The sequence below is a fragment of the Melospiza melodia genome, chromosome 26 (assembly GCF_035770615.1).
Source record: "Melospiza melodia melodia isolate bMelMel2 chromosome 26, bMelMel2.pri, whole genome shotgun sequence".
In the NCBI taxonomy this organism is placed as follows: Eukaryota; Metazoa; Chordata; class Aves; order Passeriformes; family Passerellidae; genus Melospiza; species Melospiza melodia.
This window is the reverse complement of record NC_086219.1, coordinates 6513408-6529230: the sequence shown is the minus strand read 5'-3', so window position 1 is coordinate 6529230 and position 15823 is coordinate 6513408. Positions and strand designations below refer to the sequence as shown.

At 48.8% G+C, this 15823-nt stretch overlaps 1 protein-coding gene across 3 annotated transcripts in view; it reads right to left on the bottom strand.

The window, feature by feature from the left end:
* The window catches only part of PAX7 (paired box 7), a 135733-nt gene that overhangs the window by 84198 nt on the left and 35712 nt on the right, over window positions 1–15823 (bottom strand). For all 3 annotated transcript variants that reach the window (XM_063176809.1, XM_063176807.1, XM_063176808.1), the window contains exon 5: window positions 10855–11054. In XM_063176809.1, the coding sequence (XP_063032879.1) occupies window positions 10855–11054 (200 nt within the window). The remainder of the gene's footprint in view (window positions 1–10854; window positions 11055–15823) is intronic.

The following is a 15823-nucleotide window of genomic DNA, read 5'->3' as shown; positions in this document are numbered from 1 at the left end:
GATTATCCAGGGAATTCAGCCTGAATTTCTGCCGGCACATCCCAGCTCCTGGAGGTGGCAGCTGCTTGTGGGATTGCAGTGAACAGGTGAGTAGGGTTTTTTTGGGGAAACCACCTGGTTTTGGTTAAACAAACTCTTGTGAGCAGGGAACTATTTCATTGGGGTGTTGGTTCCTCCAGGGCTGCGGTATTCCTTAAAAACTTCCTCAGGGGAATGGGATAAGGGGGAATGGGATAGGGGGGCTGGGATAGAGGGGAGTAGGATAGGGGGGAATGGGATAGAAAGAAATGGGGTTGAGGGGAATGGGATAACAGGGAATGGGATAGGGGAGAGTGGGATAGAGGGGAATGGGATTAGAGGGAATGGGATAACAGGGAATGGGATAGGGGGAATGGGATAGGGGGAATGGGATGGGAGGGTGGGAGAGAGGGGAATGGCATAGGGGGGAGTGGGATAAAAAGGAATGGGATAGAAGGGAGTGGGATCGGGGGAGTAAGATAGAGGTAATGGGATAGAAGGGAATGGGATTGGAGGGAATGGGATAGGGGGAAAATGGGATAACTGGGAATGGGATAGGAGGAAAATGGGGTAGAGGGGAATGGGATTGCAGGGGAATGGGATAGAGGGGAGTGGGATAACAGGGAATGGAATAGGAGAGAATGGGATAGAGGGGAGTGGGATTAGAGGGAATGGGACAGAGGGAATGGGACAGACGGGAATGGGATAAAGGGGAGTGGGATAGGGGGAATGGGACAGAGGGAATGGGATGGGGGGAAATGGGATAACAGGGAATGGGATAGAGGGAATGGGACAGAGGGAATGGGATAGGGGGAATGGGATTTAGGGGAGTGGGATGGGGGGAGTGGGATAGAGGTTATCCCATTCCCCCTCTAACACATTCCCCTCTATCCCATTCCCTCTATCCTGCTCCCCTCCATCCCATTACCCTCTATCCCATTCCCTGTTATCCCACTCCCCTCTATCCCACTTCCCTCTATCCCATTCTCTGGGATAACAGGGAATACAGGGAATAGTGGGATAGAGCAGAGTGGAATAACAGGGGATGGGATAGAGGGAATGGGATAGAGGGTGATGGATAGAGGGGAATGGGATGGGGGGAATGGGACAGAGGTTCCACTTCCACATGAGCCATCCTAAAGCCAGGCCAAATCTCCCAGCCCCAAGCCCTGCCCTGCCCAGTGCCACAGCTTTACCCCTCAGCACAGAATTAATAATATTTATAAATAAAATAATATTTCCAGGGAACAAAGCAGCTTTTGGCCACTGTTTGCCAGCAGTGTTTTCCAGCTCCACATTTCACAAGTTCTGTATGCCAGGGATGATTTCAGCTGGCAGAGGAGATGCTGCTAAATTAAAATATAAACTTTATATAAATTATTATAATTTATATTAAATATAATTAAATATAAACTTTAAATCTATCTCTGTGTTTTGTTTCCCTGATTATCCCTGTCTAACCCTGTAAAGAAATAAAAAAGTATTCTAAAAATTTAATCACTTCTTGCCAAGGGTGATTTCAGCTGGCAGAGGAGATGATGCTAAACTCAAATATAAACTTGATATAAATTATTATAATTTTTATTAAATTAAAATAAAATATAAACTTTAAACCCATCCCTATGTTTTGCTTCCCTGATTATCCCTGTCTAACCCTGGATCTGAGCACACCTCAGACCATGTAATGTAAAGAAACAAAAAAGCACTCTAAAAATTGTCCTCTAATTCTTATTACTCTTCCTTTTAATTACTGTTAATGAACTTTCCTAGATACCTTTTTAAAACTTTAAACCTACTTTACATTTCTCCTAATCCTACCTCACAACAAAAAAATAAATACATTAGTAATCACTCCCTTGGCAGGGGGGATTTCAGCTGGCAGAGGAGATGCTGCTAAACTCAAATATAAACTTTCTATAAATTATTATAATTTGTTTATATACAATATAAATAAAATGTTGTAATAAATAGAAATAAAATTTTAACTTTATAGAAATTGTTATAATTTATATTAAATATTATTAAATATAAACTTTAAGCCCTTCCCTGTGTTTGTTTCCCTGATTATCCCTGGGTCTGAGCTAGCACTTGGGGAAGGTGACAAACACCAGGAAGGGCTGGGTGCTGTGAGAAAATTGCAATATTTTAGAAAAATTATTAAATATATAAAAATCTATTTCTACACATATAATATATAATAAATATATAATATATAATATATAATATATAATATATAATATATAATATATAATATATAATATATAATATATAATATATAATATATAATATAATATATAATAAGTAATATATTATTAAATATATAAAAATAGATTTATCTTAAATAAATATTTCATCAATATTTTTCTCCTGGCAGCCAAACCTGGATGCTTTAAGAGCTGCATTGGAACATTTCTGGGCCAGCTTTGATGTTGGCACCCCTGGGAGCTGCAGGAGGTGCCAGGGGCAGATTTCTGCTGCTTCCTGGCTCAGCCAGGCCGGGTTTAGCAGCACCTCCAGCCCTCCATCCATCAGAGGATCCTCCATCCACCAAAGGATGGGGATCAGGCTCCAGGGAGCATTTTCTGCTGTGAAATTCTCCCCTTGGGTCATGGATTCCCTGCCCTAAATAAGCCGGCCCTACAGACCCTCAGGATGATCCCATTCCCATTTCCACGCTTCCCACCAGCCCAGGGTGCTCCAAGCTGGCCTTGGGCGCTTCCAGGGATCTCCAGCTGCTCTCCCAGGGCCTCCCCAGCTCACAGCCAGGAGCTTCCTTCCAAAATCCCACCTAAATATTCCCTCTTCCAGAGAATTCCCATTCCCCATTCCCCATTCCCCAATCCTCATTCCCCATTCCCATTCTCATTCCCCATTTCCCATTCCCATTCCTGTTCCCAGTCCCCATTCCTCACTCCCTATTCCCATTCCCCATTTCCATTCTTCATCCCCATTCCCATTCCTCATTCCCATTCCTATCCCCATTCCCCCTTCCCATTCCTGTCCCCATTCACCATTACCCATTCCCATCCCCATTCCTATCCCCATTCCCATTCCCATTCCCATTCCCCATTTCCATTCCTGTCCCCATTCACCATTACCCATTCCCATTCCCATCCCCATTCCTATCCCCATTCCCATTCTCATCCCCATCCCCATTCCCATTCCCATTTCCCATTCCCCATTTCCATTCCTGTTCCCATTCCCCCTTCCCCATTCCTCATTCCCATTCCCCATTCCCCATTCTCATTTCCCATTTCCCATCCCCTTTCCTGTTCCCAGTCCCCATTCCTCACTCCCCATTCCCATTCCCCATTTCCATTCCCCATTTCCCATTCCCCATCCCCATTCCCATTCCTCATTCCCATTCCTATCCCCATTCCCATTCCCATTTCCCATTCCCATTCCCATTCCCCATCCCCATTCCCCCTTCCCATTCCTGTCCCCATTCCCCAATCCCCATTCCCCATTCCCATTCCCCATCCCCATCCCCATCCCCATTCCCATTCCCATTCCCCATTCCTATCCCTATCCCCATTCCCCCTTCCCATTCCTGTCCCCATTCCCCATTTCTATTCCCCATTCCTCATTCCCATTCCTATCCCCATTCCCCCTTCCCATTCCTGTCCCCATTCACCATTCCCCATTCCCATTCTCATTCTCATTCCCAGTCCCCATTCCTATCCCCATTCCCATTCCCATTCCCCATCCCCATTCCCATTCCCATTCCCATTCCCATTCCTGTTCCCAGTCCCCATTCCTCACTCCCCATTCCCATTCCCAATCCCCATTCCCATTTCCCATTCCCCCTTCCCATTCCTGTCCCCATTCACCATTACCCATTCCCATTCCTGTCCCCATTCCTATTCCCATTCCCATTCCCATTTCCCATTTCCCATTTCCATTCCTGTTCCCATTCCCCTTTCCCCATTCCCATTCCCCATTTCCTATTCCCCTTCCTCTATCCTCACACCCCAGGCCCTTCACAAAAGAATTCAAATTCAGGCAATTCATCCCCTCCTGAAGCTCAGGTGGGGAAAGATTTTCTGCTGGATCTTGCAGCTCCTTCCCATGGAAAAGGGAATTTCTCGGTGCGGTGAATGTAAATGCAAATGGAATGGTAAGAAACAAAAAAGGTACTCTAAAAATTTCATCCTAATTCTTATTGCTCTTTCTTTTAAGTACTATATAATAAATTTATTCATTTATTAAATTTAAATTAATTTATTAATTTATTAATTTATTAATAAATGATTTTATAATTTATTAATTTAAAAATTTTAAACCTATTTTACCTTTCTCCTAATCCTACCTCACAGCAAAAAATAAATAAATTTGTAATTAACCAACACTGAAGCCACACATGGAATTCCTTTTGTGGGGCCGAGGTGTTGCTGCCCTGAGCAAAATATCCCCAAAAATCCACATTTCTGTGGAATTCTCCCAGATCCCAGAATTGCTCCAAGGCTTTCTATCACCCCCAGGTGATGCTGAGGAGTCAAAAATACTCTATGGAGTTTTTTGGGGTGTAGAAATCGAGGTTGATTTTTTGGGTGTAAAATTTCAGAGCCTTCAATCTCTGGCTCAATCACAGCACTGGGAGAAGAAGGAGAATGTTTGGAAATATTTCCTCTGCACCAGGGAATATTGCCAATGGAGAAATCTCCAAGTTAGAAGTGGAAAACATTCCCAATGGAGAAATCTATAAGTTAGAAGTGAATAATTTGGACAGTTTTGTTTTACTTCTCATTTCTTCCTGCCCGTGAAATAACAGAAATAAGCAGCGAGGGTTTTTGGTAACCCACCCTAAAAATGGAACAGCTTTGGGAAAACCACTCCACAACTGGGATTGTCTAGGACAGGGATTAATTCCAGCCCCATGGGTTGGCCCTGGTGGCTTTTGTGACACCGACATCGCTTGGAGAGGTCATTTCTACATCTACAGAAGAATCTCCTGCCAAAAGGATTTTCCTGGTGGATTCCACCCCACAAACAAATTCCCCATTGTTTATGGGAAATGGATTGTTCTGGAAAAAGTTCCCTCCACCAGGAATGCCAGGAAGAAAAGCTTCAAAGTTGTCACAAAGTCCCTTTTAAGAGTTTTGGGTTTTTTTCCCCCCACATCAAAACTTTGACATCATCCGTGAGATAATCACAAAAACGGGTGAAAAATCCCAGAAAACATCCAAGATCAAAATCAAAGCTCCCGCTAAATGAACGGAGAGAATTCCTGTTAATTCCCTAATGCCCGGGACATTCTCGGGTTGTTTTCTGGCACGGAGGGAGGGAAGAGGAGCTCACAGATGGGTGAGAATTCCTCCAGGACATTCCCTGAGTCAGGACAGTGACAAATCCCTGGAATTCGCACGGAAATCCGCTCGGGCTCATCCCTGGCTCGGCTCACCCCGGGATTAACCCGTTCACACTCATCGCCCGGGAAGGCTGAGCTGGAATGCGCGTCCCGAACACCCAAACACCCAAACCCCGCCGTGACCCGGCCGGAACCCCGCGGGAAACCGGAGCCGTCTCTGCTGCCCCGGCCCCGTCCGGCTCGGGGGGGTTTAGGAGCTGTCAGCGCGTCGGGGCTCCGGTTATCCCGACAGCTCCGGTTATCCCGACAGCTCTGGTTATCCTGACAGCTCCAGTTATCCTGACAGCTCCGGTTATCCCGACAGCTCCGGTTATCCCGACAGCTCTGGTTATCCCGACAGCTCCGGTTATCCCGACAGCTGCCGGGACGGGCGGACACTGCCCGCGGCTCCCCGCGACCGGCCGGGAAAGGAACGGAATGGAACGGAACGGAAATGGGAATGGGAATGGGAACGGGAACGGGAATGGGAATGGGAGCAGGAATTGGAACGGGAATGGGAATGGGAACGGGAACGGGAACGGGAACAGGAATGGGAACGGGAATGGGAATGGGAATGGGAATGGGAATGGAAGTGGAAGTGGGAATGGGAATGGGAATGGGAATGGGAGTGGGAGCGGGAAGATGAAGGGGAAAGGGAATGGGAATGGGAGCGGGAACGGGAGCAGGAATGGGATTGGGAACAGGAGCGGAAAGGGGAATGGGAATGGGAACGGGAGCGGGAATGGAAATAGGAATAGGAATAGGAATAGGAATAGGAATAGGAATAGGAATAGGAATAGGAATAGGAATAGGAATAGGAATAGGAATAGGAATAGGAATAGGTATTGGATGCAGGAAGAGGAATAGGAACAGGAATAGGAAGAGAGATAGGTTGCAGGAATAGGATGTGGGAATAGGAATAGGATGCAGGAATAGGAATTGGAATAGGAATAGGAAGGAATAAGAATAGGAATTGGAGGCAGGAATAGGAATTGGATAGAGGAATAGGGACAGGGACAAGGATAGGAATAGGAATAGGGATAGGAATTTGATGCAGGAACAGGAATTGGATGCAGGAAGAAAGCCAGCCCCAAGCTGTGACCCAGGGGATGAGTGAAACAAGGACCAGATGAGGGGCAGCTGCTCTCCTGTCCCTCTTTGGGGTCACAAACACCTCCGTGCCTCTGCCCCCACCCCACATGTGGAGCTCAGGGATGAGGAGGATGGGCAGACGTCGGCGAGGCCCTTAGTGGAATCATGGAATGAATCACGGAATGAGTCATGGAATGAATAATGGAATGAATCCCGGGGTGGTTTGGCTTGGAGGGACCTCAGAGCCCCTCCTGTGCCACCCCTGCCATGGCAGCAACACTTTCCACTGTCCCAGGCTGCTCCCAGCCCTGTCCAGCCTCGTCTTGGGCACTGCCAGGGATCCAGGGGCAGCCACAGCTGCTCTGGGCACCCTGTGCCAGGGCCTGCCCACCCTCACAGGGAGGAATTTCTCCCAGATATCCCATCTGAACTGTCCCTCATTTAATTTAGAGCCATTCCCCCTTGTCCTGTCCCTCAATGCCTCATAAACACCCCCAGAAACCCTGCTCTGATCTGGCCCTGCTATGTTGGAGCCATTTTTAATCCAAAACTCAATTCTTGGCTTAAAAACTCAATCAAGACAGCAGAGAGCCCCCGAGGTGGGGGAAGATTCCCTGCTGGATGTGCCCATGGGGGTTCATCTGTGTGTGGAGCTATTATTTTAAATTTTTTTGCACAAGATCTTGGCTGAGCGATGTTTGCAGATCCCAAGGGGCGGCGGAAGATCAGCCCTGATATCCAGAAAATCAGGTGGTGGGAAGGAGGCGCCCGTGCCAGGCTGCTGGAATGAGCAAGGCACCAGGAATGTGCCTCTGAGAGCAGCTGCTGCACAGCCCTGGCAGGAGCCTCCTCACCCAGGGAGATCCCAGCTTGGGACAGGGAAAAAGGGCATTTTAAAATTAATTAATGGGTTTTTTGGGTTTGTTTTTGGGATTTTTTTTGGTTGTCCTTCCTCCCTCCATTCTCCCAGATCCTTGGGAAAGGTTTGTGCTCTCTCTGATTTGGGCCTCTCCCCTTCATCCTCAGCATCCCTCGTGCCCCATCCCATGTGCTCCTTAAACTCTGCTCTCCCTCAAAATCCCATTTTTTTCCATTATTTACCACAGGAACATCCATTTTCTATCCCCTGCTCAACAGCTTGTGCCCACCTACACAATCAGGGCTAAAACATGCAAAACAAAACGGGGTGGGGGGAATTCACACATTCCAACCCTGGGTGGCTTCGTTCCCTTAATGAGCCACTTTCCCAGGCTCCAAACATCCCTGATCCTACATGGCCACCAAATCCACACTTCTGAACTCCCTGGGCCAAGATCAAAGTCAAACCAGCCTAAGTTAAGTTGTGCTGGATTTCCTTCTCCAGTCTCCACAGCCAAGTCTAGAGGGATGGTGGCTCCCGGAAAATCCAGGATTTCCCAGGAGGAAGCTGCAGAGAGGTGACAGCTCCAGGAAAATCCAGGATTTCCCAGGAGGAAGCTGCAGGGAGGTGACAGCACCTGCCACGGTGCTGGAAGTGCTGGACAATTCTTTGGGAAAAATCCTTAACCAGGAGTGGGGGACACCCCCATTCCCAGGAGGGGAAAACCCAAAACACCAAAACATCAGAGGGGAAAACCCCAAAACTCTAAGGCAGTTCCTGGGCGAGCACATTCTTATCCTGACACCTCCAGCAACACCCAGCCTGGTTTCCTTTGGAAAAGGCCATTTTCCTTTGGAAATATTAATTTTGCATTGGAAAAGCCCTTTTTTCTTTGGAAAACCCCATTTTCCTTTAGAAAAGCTCGTTTTCTTTTGGAAAAGCCCATTTTCCTTCGGAAAAGCTCATTTTCATTTGGAAATGTTAATTTTGATTTGGAAAAGCCCATTTTCCTTTGGAAATGTTCATTTTCCATTGGAAAAGCCCATTTTTCTTTGGAAATGCTCGTTTTCATTTGGAAATGCTCATTTTCCTTTGGAAAAGCTAATTTTCTTTTGGAAAAGGCCATTTTTCTTTGGAAATGCTCATTTTCCTTTGGAAATGTTAATTTTCCATTGGAAAAGCTAATTTTCTTTGGAAAACCACATTTTCCTTTGGAAATGTTCATTTTCTTTTGGAAATGCTCATTTTCTTTTGGAAAAGCCCGTTTTTCTTTGGAAAAGCTCATTTTCCTTTGGAAAACCCCATTTTCCTTTGGAAATGCTCATTTTCCTTTGGAAAACCCCCTTTTCTTTTGGAAAAGCCCATTTTTCTTTGGAAAAGCCCATTTTCCTTGCAAAAGCCCATTTTCCTTTGGAAATGCTAATTTTTTTTTTTTAGGAAATGTTCATTTTCCTTTGGAAGAGCTCATTCCAGGAGCGTTTCTCCAGCAGGAGAGAGCTCGGAAAGCCCTTTCCCTGCTCCCACAGCGCCCGGGATTCCTGCTGGGGGCACAGATTGCTGGGGTCCCCATCTCACTGCTGTGACCCTCCCAAGACCCCAATCCCCGATCCCCAATCCCTCCCCCTTCCCAAGGGATCCCATTATCCCTGATCCTGATCCCGGTGCTGTTCGCACACTGCACTGACCCAGCTTTATGTGGGACACATCAGGGGCTCTGCGTGCCGCTCCCACCAGGGCCATTCATCGTGTCCATGTCAGAATTCCCGGCTCCGAACCCTCCCTTCCCGCTCCTCCCATCTCCTGCTCTCCCTCCCCCCCCCAGCCTTGTTGTGCTCCCCAGAGAACCAAGGAGGGGGGAAAAGAAAAAAAATCCCCCAAACTTGTCTGAAAATTCACACGCGGAACTTGCAAACGTCGCGGAATCCGATCTGCGCCGCGGGGCCAGGCTGGGAAATGTGGGATTGCTCCAGCAGGGAATAACCCCCCCACCGGGCCTCCAAGGGATGGCCTCCAAGAGAAAATGCCAAACTTTTGCTGCCAGTCCCAACGGGGATGCAAACCCTGCAGCTGGTACCGCTGCAGGGGCCAAATCCAGAGGGCCTCCCTGAATCCGTGGGAATGCACAGGAGTTGGACGGGACCCGAGAGGCAGAGCTGGGTTTGACCTCGGCTCCCACCTTGGAGCTGCCTCATTCCCAGCTCCTCTCCTAAGGGGAGGTGATGCCTACAGATAATCTTCCCCATGGTTTGTAGCTCTGTGGGGCACCATCCCAGAGTTGTGTAGCTCCTGGTGGTTTTCCTACATTTCCCCAAGATTTTAGGACAATGATTAACCTCCTGACACATCCCTAAAACTGCCGAGCCATATTTCCAAGGAGAACATTTCGTTTTCCAGCCACAATCTGAGAAGAAAACGGGGCCAAGAAGCCCTTGGGGCTGACATGGGGTGAACTCCTGGGAAAAGTGAACACCCCATTGTACCAGTCAGAAATCCTAATTCATCACCCTTATCAAATTGCAGGAATCCCATGACTGGGTGTGTCCATGCCCGGCTGGAAGATTCCAGTACAGATCTGCTTTAATTTGATTGTTTGAACCCCTCTCAAGCAAAGGTTTTGCTCTGTTAAGACGAGGCAGAGAAGGAGCAGCCACGTTCTGGGTGGGGAGAGCGGGGTTAGGACTGGGCTGTGCAGGGTTAGGCCAGGGAGAGCAGGGTTAGGCCAGGGAGAGCAGGGTTAGGCTGGGGTGAGCAGGGTTAGGCCAGGGAGAGCAGGGTTAGGCTGGGGTGAGCAGGGTTAGGCTGGGCTGTGCAGGGTTAGGCCAGGGAGAGCGGGGTTAGGCTGGGGTGAGCAGGGTTAGGCTGGGGTGAGCAGGGTTAGGCTGAGGAGTGCAGGATTAGGCTGGAGCGCACAGGGTTAGGCTGGGGAGAGTGAGGTTAGGCTGGGGAGCCTGAGGTTAGGCCTGGGAGTGTGGGGTTAGGCTGGGCTGCACAGGTTAGGCCAGGAAGAGCGAGGTTAGACCAGGGAGAGTGGGGTTAGGCCAGGGAGAGTGCGGTTAGGCTGGGCTGTGTGGGGTTAGGCCAGGGAGAGCAGGGTTAGGCTGGGCTGCAGAGCGTTAGGCCAGGAAGAACGAGGTTAGACCAGGGAGAGTGGGATTAGGCCAGGGAGAGTGCAGTTAGGCTGGGGTGAGCAGGGTTAGGCTGGGGAGTGCAAGATTAGTTTGGGGTGCACATGGTTAGGCTGGGGAGCCTGGGGTTAGGCAGGGGAGCCTGGGGTTAAGCCAGCCTGTGCAGGGTTAGGCAGAGGAGCCTAGGGTTAGGCCTGGGAGCGTGGGGTTAGCCTGGGCTGTGCAGGGTTAGGCTGAGGTGCGCAGGGTTAGGTTGGAATACATGGGGTTAGGCAGGGCTGTGAAGGGTTAGGCTGGGGTGCACAGGGTAAGCCAGAACGTGTAAGGTGAAGTCAGGAGTGCACAGGGTTACTCTGGGGAGCACACAGGCTTAGACCTTAGACCGGGCCGCGCGCGGTTAGGCCGGGCCTTACCTGCACGCGGGCCTCGGTGAGCTTGGTGCGCTGGGCCAGCTCCTCGCGGGTGTAGATGTCGGGGTAGTGTGTCCTCTCGAAGGCCTTCTCCAGCTCCTCCAGCTGCTCCGCCGTGAACGTGGTGCGGCTGCGGCGCTGCTTCCGCTTCAGCGGCAGGTCCGGCTCTGACTCCACGTCCGAGCCCTCGTCCAGGCGGTTCCCTGGGGAGAAGGGGAAAGTGGATATCAGGAGAGGGAGCTCAGTCCCACAGGGAAAAATATTGTGTTTATCTGAGTAATAAATCATTCTTAGCCCCAAACCAGTCCCATTCCTTCATTAATAGCAGAGATAATAATCTAATTTGGGTTGGAAAGGCCTCAAAATCCATCCGGTGCCATCCCTACCATGGGCACGGACACTTCCCACCATCCCAGGGATCTGGGGCAGCCACAGCTTCTCTGGGAAATCCATTCCAAGGAGGAATTTCTTCTCAGTATCTAAGAAAATGAGTCCCTCAATGCCACAGCCATGGGAACCCTGGAATCCCAGTCCTTCAATCCCACAGCCATGGGAATCCTGGAATCCCAGTCCTTCAATCCCACAGCCATGGGAATCCTGGAATCCCAGTCCCTTTCTCTGCAGCCATGGGAATCCTGGAATCCCAGTCCCTGTCTCCACAGTCATGGGAATCCTGGAATCCCAGTCGCTGTCTCCACAGCCATGGGAATCCTGGAATCCCAGTCGCTGTCTCCACAGCCATGGGAATCCTGTAATGCCAGTCCTTCAATCCCACAGCCATGGAAATCCTGGAATTCCAGTCCCTGTTCCCACAGCCATGGCAATCCTGGAGTCCTGGACCCTTTCTCTGCAGCCATGGGAACCCTGGAATCCCAGTCCCTCAATCCCACAGCCATGGGAATCCTGGAATCCCAGTCCCTCAATTCTACATCCATGGGAATCCTGGAATCCCAGACTGGTTTGGGCTGGGAGGGACCTTAAATCTCATCCCATTCCACCCAGTCCATAGGGACACCTTCCATTGTCCCAGGTTGCTCCAAGCCCTGTCCAGCCTGGCCTTGGACACTGCCAGGGATGAGGAATTTCCAGTTTCTCTGTCCCATGGACAGAACATTCACTCTTTTCATGCTGTTTATGGCATTTGCCACCTTTATTTCCCCCCACATTGCGAAGAAAACCTTGGGAAATCAAAACTTCTCCCTGGAAATGGGGAGCCCACAATCCCTAATTCAAATTGTTACAGAGAACTGTCAGTGTTTGGCTTATTTCAAGGAATTTCCAACTTTTCTCTGGAAATTCCTGTTTCAGAGTTGCCCATTTTGCCCCGAAAAAGGTAAGAACTGAAATGTTGTCAACAAATGGTGTGCTGCCCAATTTCCTCCTGTGTTTTATCAAGGGTTGGGCTTGAAGATTTCAGTTTTTAAAACTTAGGAAGGAAAAGAAAGAGGAACAATTGGGGGTTTTACAGATGGGAAAAACCCTTCCAGCTCAGCATTGCTCAAGGTTGGGCTGTCCACAGGAGACAACTCAGCTCTTCAGCTCCCAAATTTCCTACGGAATTCAGGCACCATCCAGTCCTTTCCGAATGTTTAATCAATCATTTATTCCTCCACCTGGACTTTTCCCTTTCCCTTCTCCCTGCCTCAATCCCAGCACCAGGCACTCCTGAAGCTCTGGTGAACCCAGCTGGAATAAATAAACCCATTTTTGCCCTGTTTTTGGCTGGAGATCAAGCAGAAAGCCCCCCATGGATATCCCCCAGGTCCTCAGTGGCTTTTGGAGGAGCTGGAACTCCAATGTTGTCTCTCCTGGAGCAATCCCAAGCTCCAGAGATGTTCCATGTGGGGGTTATGGGTTCCCTGTGAGGGTTATGGATTCCCTGTGGGGTGCAGATGTTGATTTTGGAGGGTCTCAGCCAGGCCACAAAATGTCCCCAGTCAGGGCAGTAGAGAAGGGACAATGTGGCACGGGAAACCTCCGAGCTGGGGACTGGGAATTGGGCTTGGAAATTTCAGTTTTTAAAACTTAGGAAGGAAAAGAAAGAGGAACAACTGGGGATTTTACAGATGGGAAAAACCCTTCCAGCTCGAGATGTTCCATGTGGGGGTTATGGGTTCCATGCGAGGGTTATGGGTTCCCCATGGGGTGCAGATGTTGATTTTGGAGGGTCTCAGCCAGGCCACTGTTGCAGACATCTTCTATGGAAAATCCTTTCCTTAGGATTTTTCCTCCTGAGAAGCTGAGAAGCCTCAAGAACAAAATGTAAACATTGATTATCTGCTGCTGTGGAATGCAACAAGTAAATCTTTGATTAACCCATGTTAGATGTTTGTAATTAATGGCCAATCACAGTCAGCTGGCTCGGACAGAAAGCCGAGCCACAAACCTTTGTTATCATTCTTTCTTTTCTATTCTTAGCCAGCCTTCTGATGAAACCCTTTCTTCTATTCTTTTAGTACAGTTTTAATATAATATATATCATAAAATAATAAATCAAGCCTTCTGAAACATGGAGTTAGATCCTCATTGCTTCCCTCATCCAAGAACCCCCGTGACACTGTCACAAGCCACAAAATGTGCCCCCAGTCCATGGAAGCAAAGAAGGGACAATGTGACGCAGGAAACCTCCGAGCTGGGGACAGCTCTGGCCCTGCCACCTCTTCCTTCTTTCCCAGGAAAACAGAGGATTCACTGCATTAATTGATTTTTTTCCCTTCCCGAGCCTGGCTGTTGTTTTCCACAGGAACCACCCAGCCTCGCTGAGAGCCAGAACCAAATCGTGCTCACAGCAAAGTCCTTTTTCTTCCAGGCGAACCTTTGCTAATTTAGGATTAAAGCAGGGCTTACATAAGCTCTGCTTGACCGTAAAGTTCCCTGAAGTCTCTAACCGTGTTTTCCAGCCTGGTTTTTTCTCCCTTTTTTGTTCGGCTCCTATATTATCATCACCCAAAAATCTGCTTTTCTTCTTGGCAGCGCTGGGAGCTGCAGCTGTGGCTCCCGACAGCTGCTGGGGGGTTTGGGAGGCTCAGATCCCCCCGGGGCCGCCTCGTTTGTACTGAGATCACCACAAAAAGCCTCTGCATTCCTGACAAAATTCCTTTTATGTCCCGGGGCTTGTGGGACCTCGGAGAAGGTGCTGGATGCAGGGGAGCTCTGCTCCAGGGGTTGTTTTTGGAGGAAAAAACATCCCTTGGAGAGGTTTTCCCTCCTTTCTCTCCACCCCATTAAATGCCCTAAACATGTTAAGCTTTCAGATCCAAACCCTTCTAATCCTGAATTTTTTCCCCCAAAATCAATGAGAAATTCCCTGATGACTTCAGAGGGGCAGCAACTGCCCCACATTTTGAAGATCCTAAAGAAAAAATCCTAAAAAATTTCCAAGTTCTCCCATGCGTCGCCAGAATTTGTTTCTAAACGAGATTTTTGGGATTTGGCCACTTCCAGGGAAGCTCTGGGGTCTCCAGGAGAAGGAACATCTGTGCTTGAGGACAGCAGGGCTGCACATCTGGGCCCCAGATGATGCAGGGCAGGTAGGAGCCCGCACATCTGGGCCTTGGAGGAGCAAAGGCACATGTGGAAAGCTCCAGCACATTCCCTGAAGCTCCTCAGTGGAGCTGCTCCATCAGGAATGAGCTTGGCTGCTCCTCCCATCCCACTCCTGGGATCCAGAGCTCCCAGGGGCAGCAAAAACCACCCGGGAAAGGATCTGGGCCAAATTCCACCTGGGAAGGGAAACCTCATTGTTGCCACGTTTCTCCTCACAGGGAAAAGCAAGGCACAATTCCTCCCAGGAATATTTCTGGGTTTCACATTGTCAGAACCTCAGAGAAAGAAAAAAACCAATTCTTATCTCATTTACTGCTCCTATGTCTGTTCACAAGTGGAATTGTGTACAAACATTGTGGGAGATTGTTTACCTGAAGGGAATTGATAATTGGATTCTGTGTGAATATTTTGATTCACTGATCAATTGAATCCAGGTGTGTGTGAGTTGGTACCGTTGGCTGAGAGTTGTGAGATTCTGAGCAGGGTGTGCAGTTGAGTGCTCGGCAGATTCAGTTTAGGTGTAATGTAGTACAGTGTGATATAATATAGAATAATATAGTGTAATAAAGTTATTAAGTAGCCTTCTGATAAGATGGAGTCCTCCTTGTCATTTCCTCCTTTGTCAGGAGCAAAAATATCCACTATCCCCACCCAGCTCTTGCTAAAGGATCCCTGATTTGTCCATGAGGTTTTGGGAGAGGATTGTCACCCTCTGTCCCCACCGTGGTGCTGATTCTGGGGTGAAAAGGGCCGAGATAACAGATACCAAGACCAGGATAAGCCTCTCCATCCATTCCCAAGCTTCCCAACAGCTCCTGCCAGGCGTTATCCCCATTTTCCAGCCGTGCCAGAGCCAGCAGGAGCCACCCCCCACCCCAGTGACCCCGGGGGCCGGGAAGGGCTGGGAACAGCAGCCACAGCTCCCGGTGCCAAGTGCCCGGCTCCAAGAGCCCGACCTCAAAGCTGGAACCGAGGAAAACTCCCAGGGAATGGCTGGGAACAGCTGCTCCCAGCCCGAGCAGCTGCTGCTGTCAGGCAGGGATGTGGGGAAGGACAGGGAATGTTTTCCAGCTGGGATGGGCTCCCGGCACATCTAGCATGCCCCATGAGCAGCTCCCTCAGCTCCCAGCCCCACAGGTCTCTCCCATTCCCAACCAGCTGCAATATCCAGGACAATCCATTCCCACGTTCTCCCCAAAGCTCCCGTATTGTATTTGCAGGGAATGCAAATACAATACACAAAATAATACAAAATAATACAATATACAAAAAAATACAAAACATTCCTGCCATGACAAAGGCAGGAATGATGCATCTGACTCAGTGTTCTCAGAAGGCTCATTTATTATTTTATAATACTATATTATATTAAAGTATTCTCTAGTAAATATACTAAGGAACACAGAAAGGATATTTCCAGAATGCT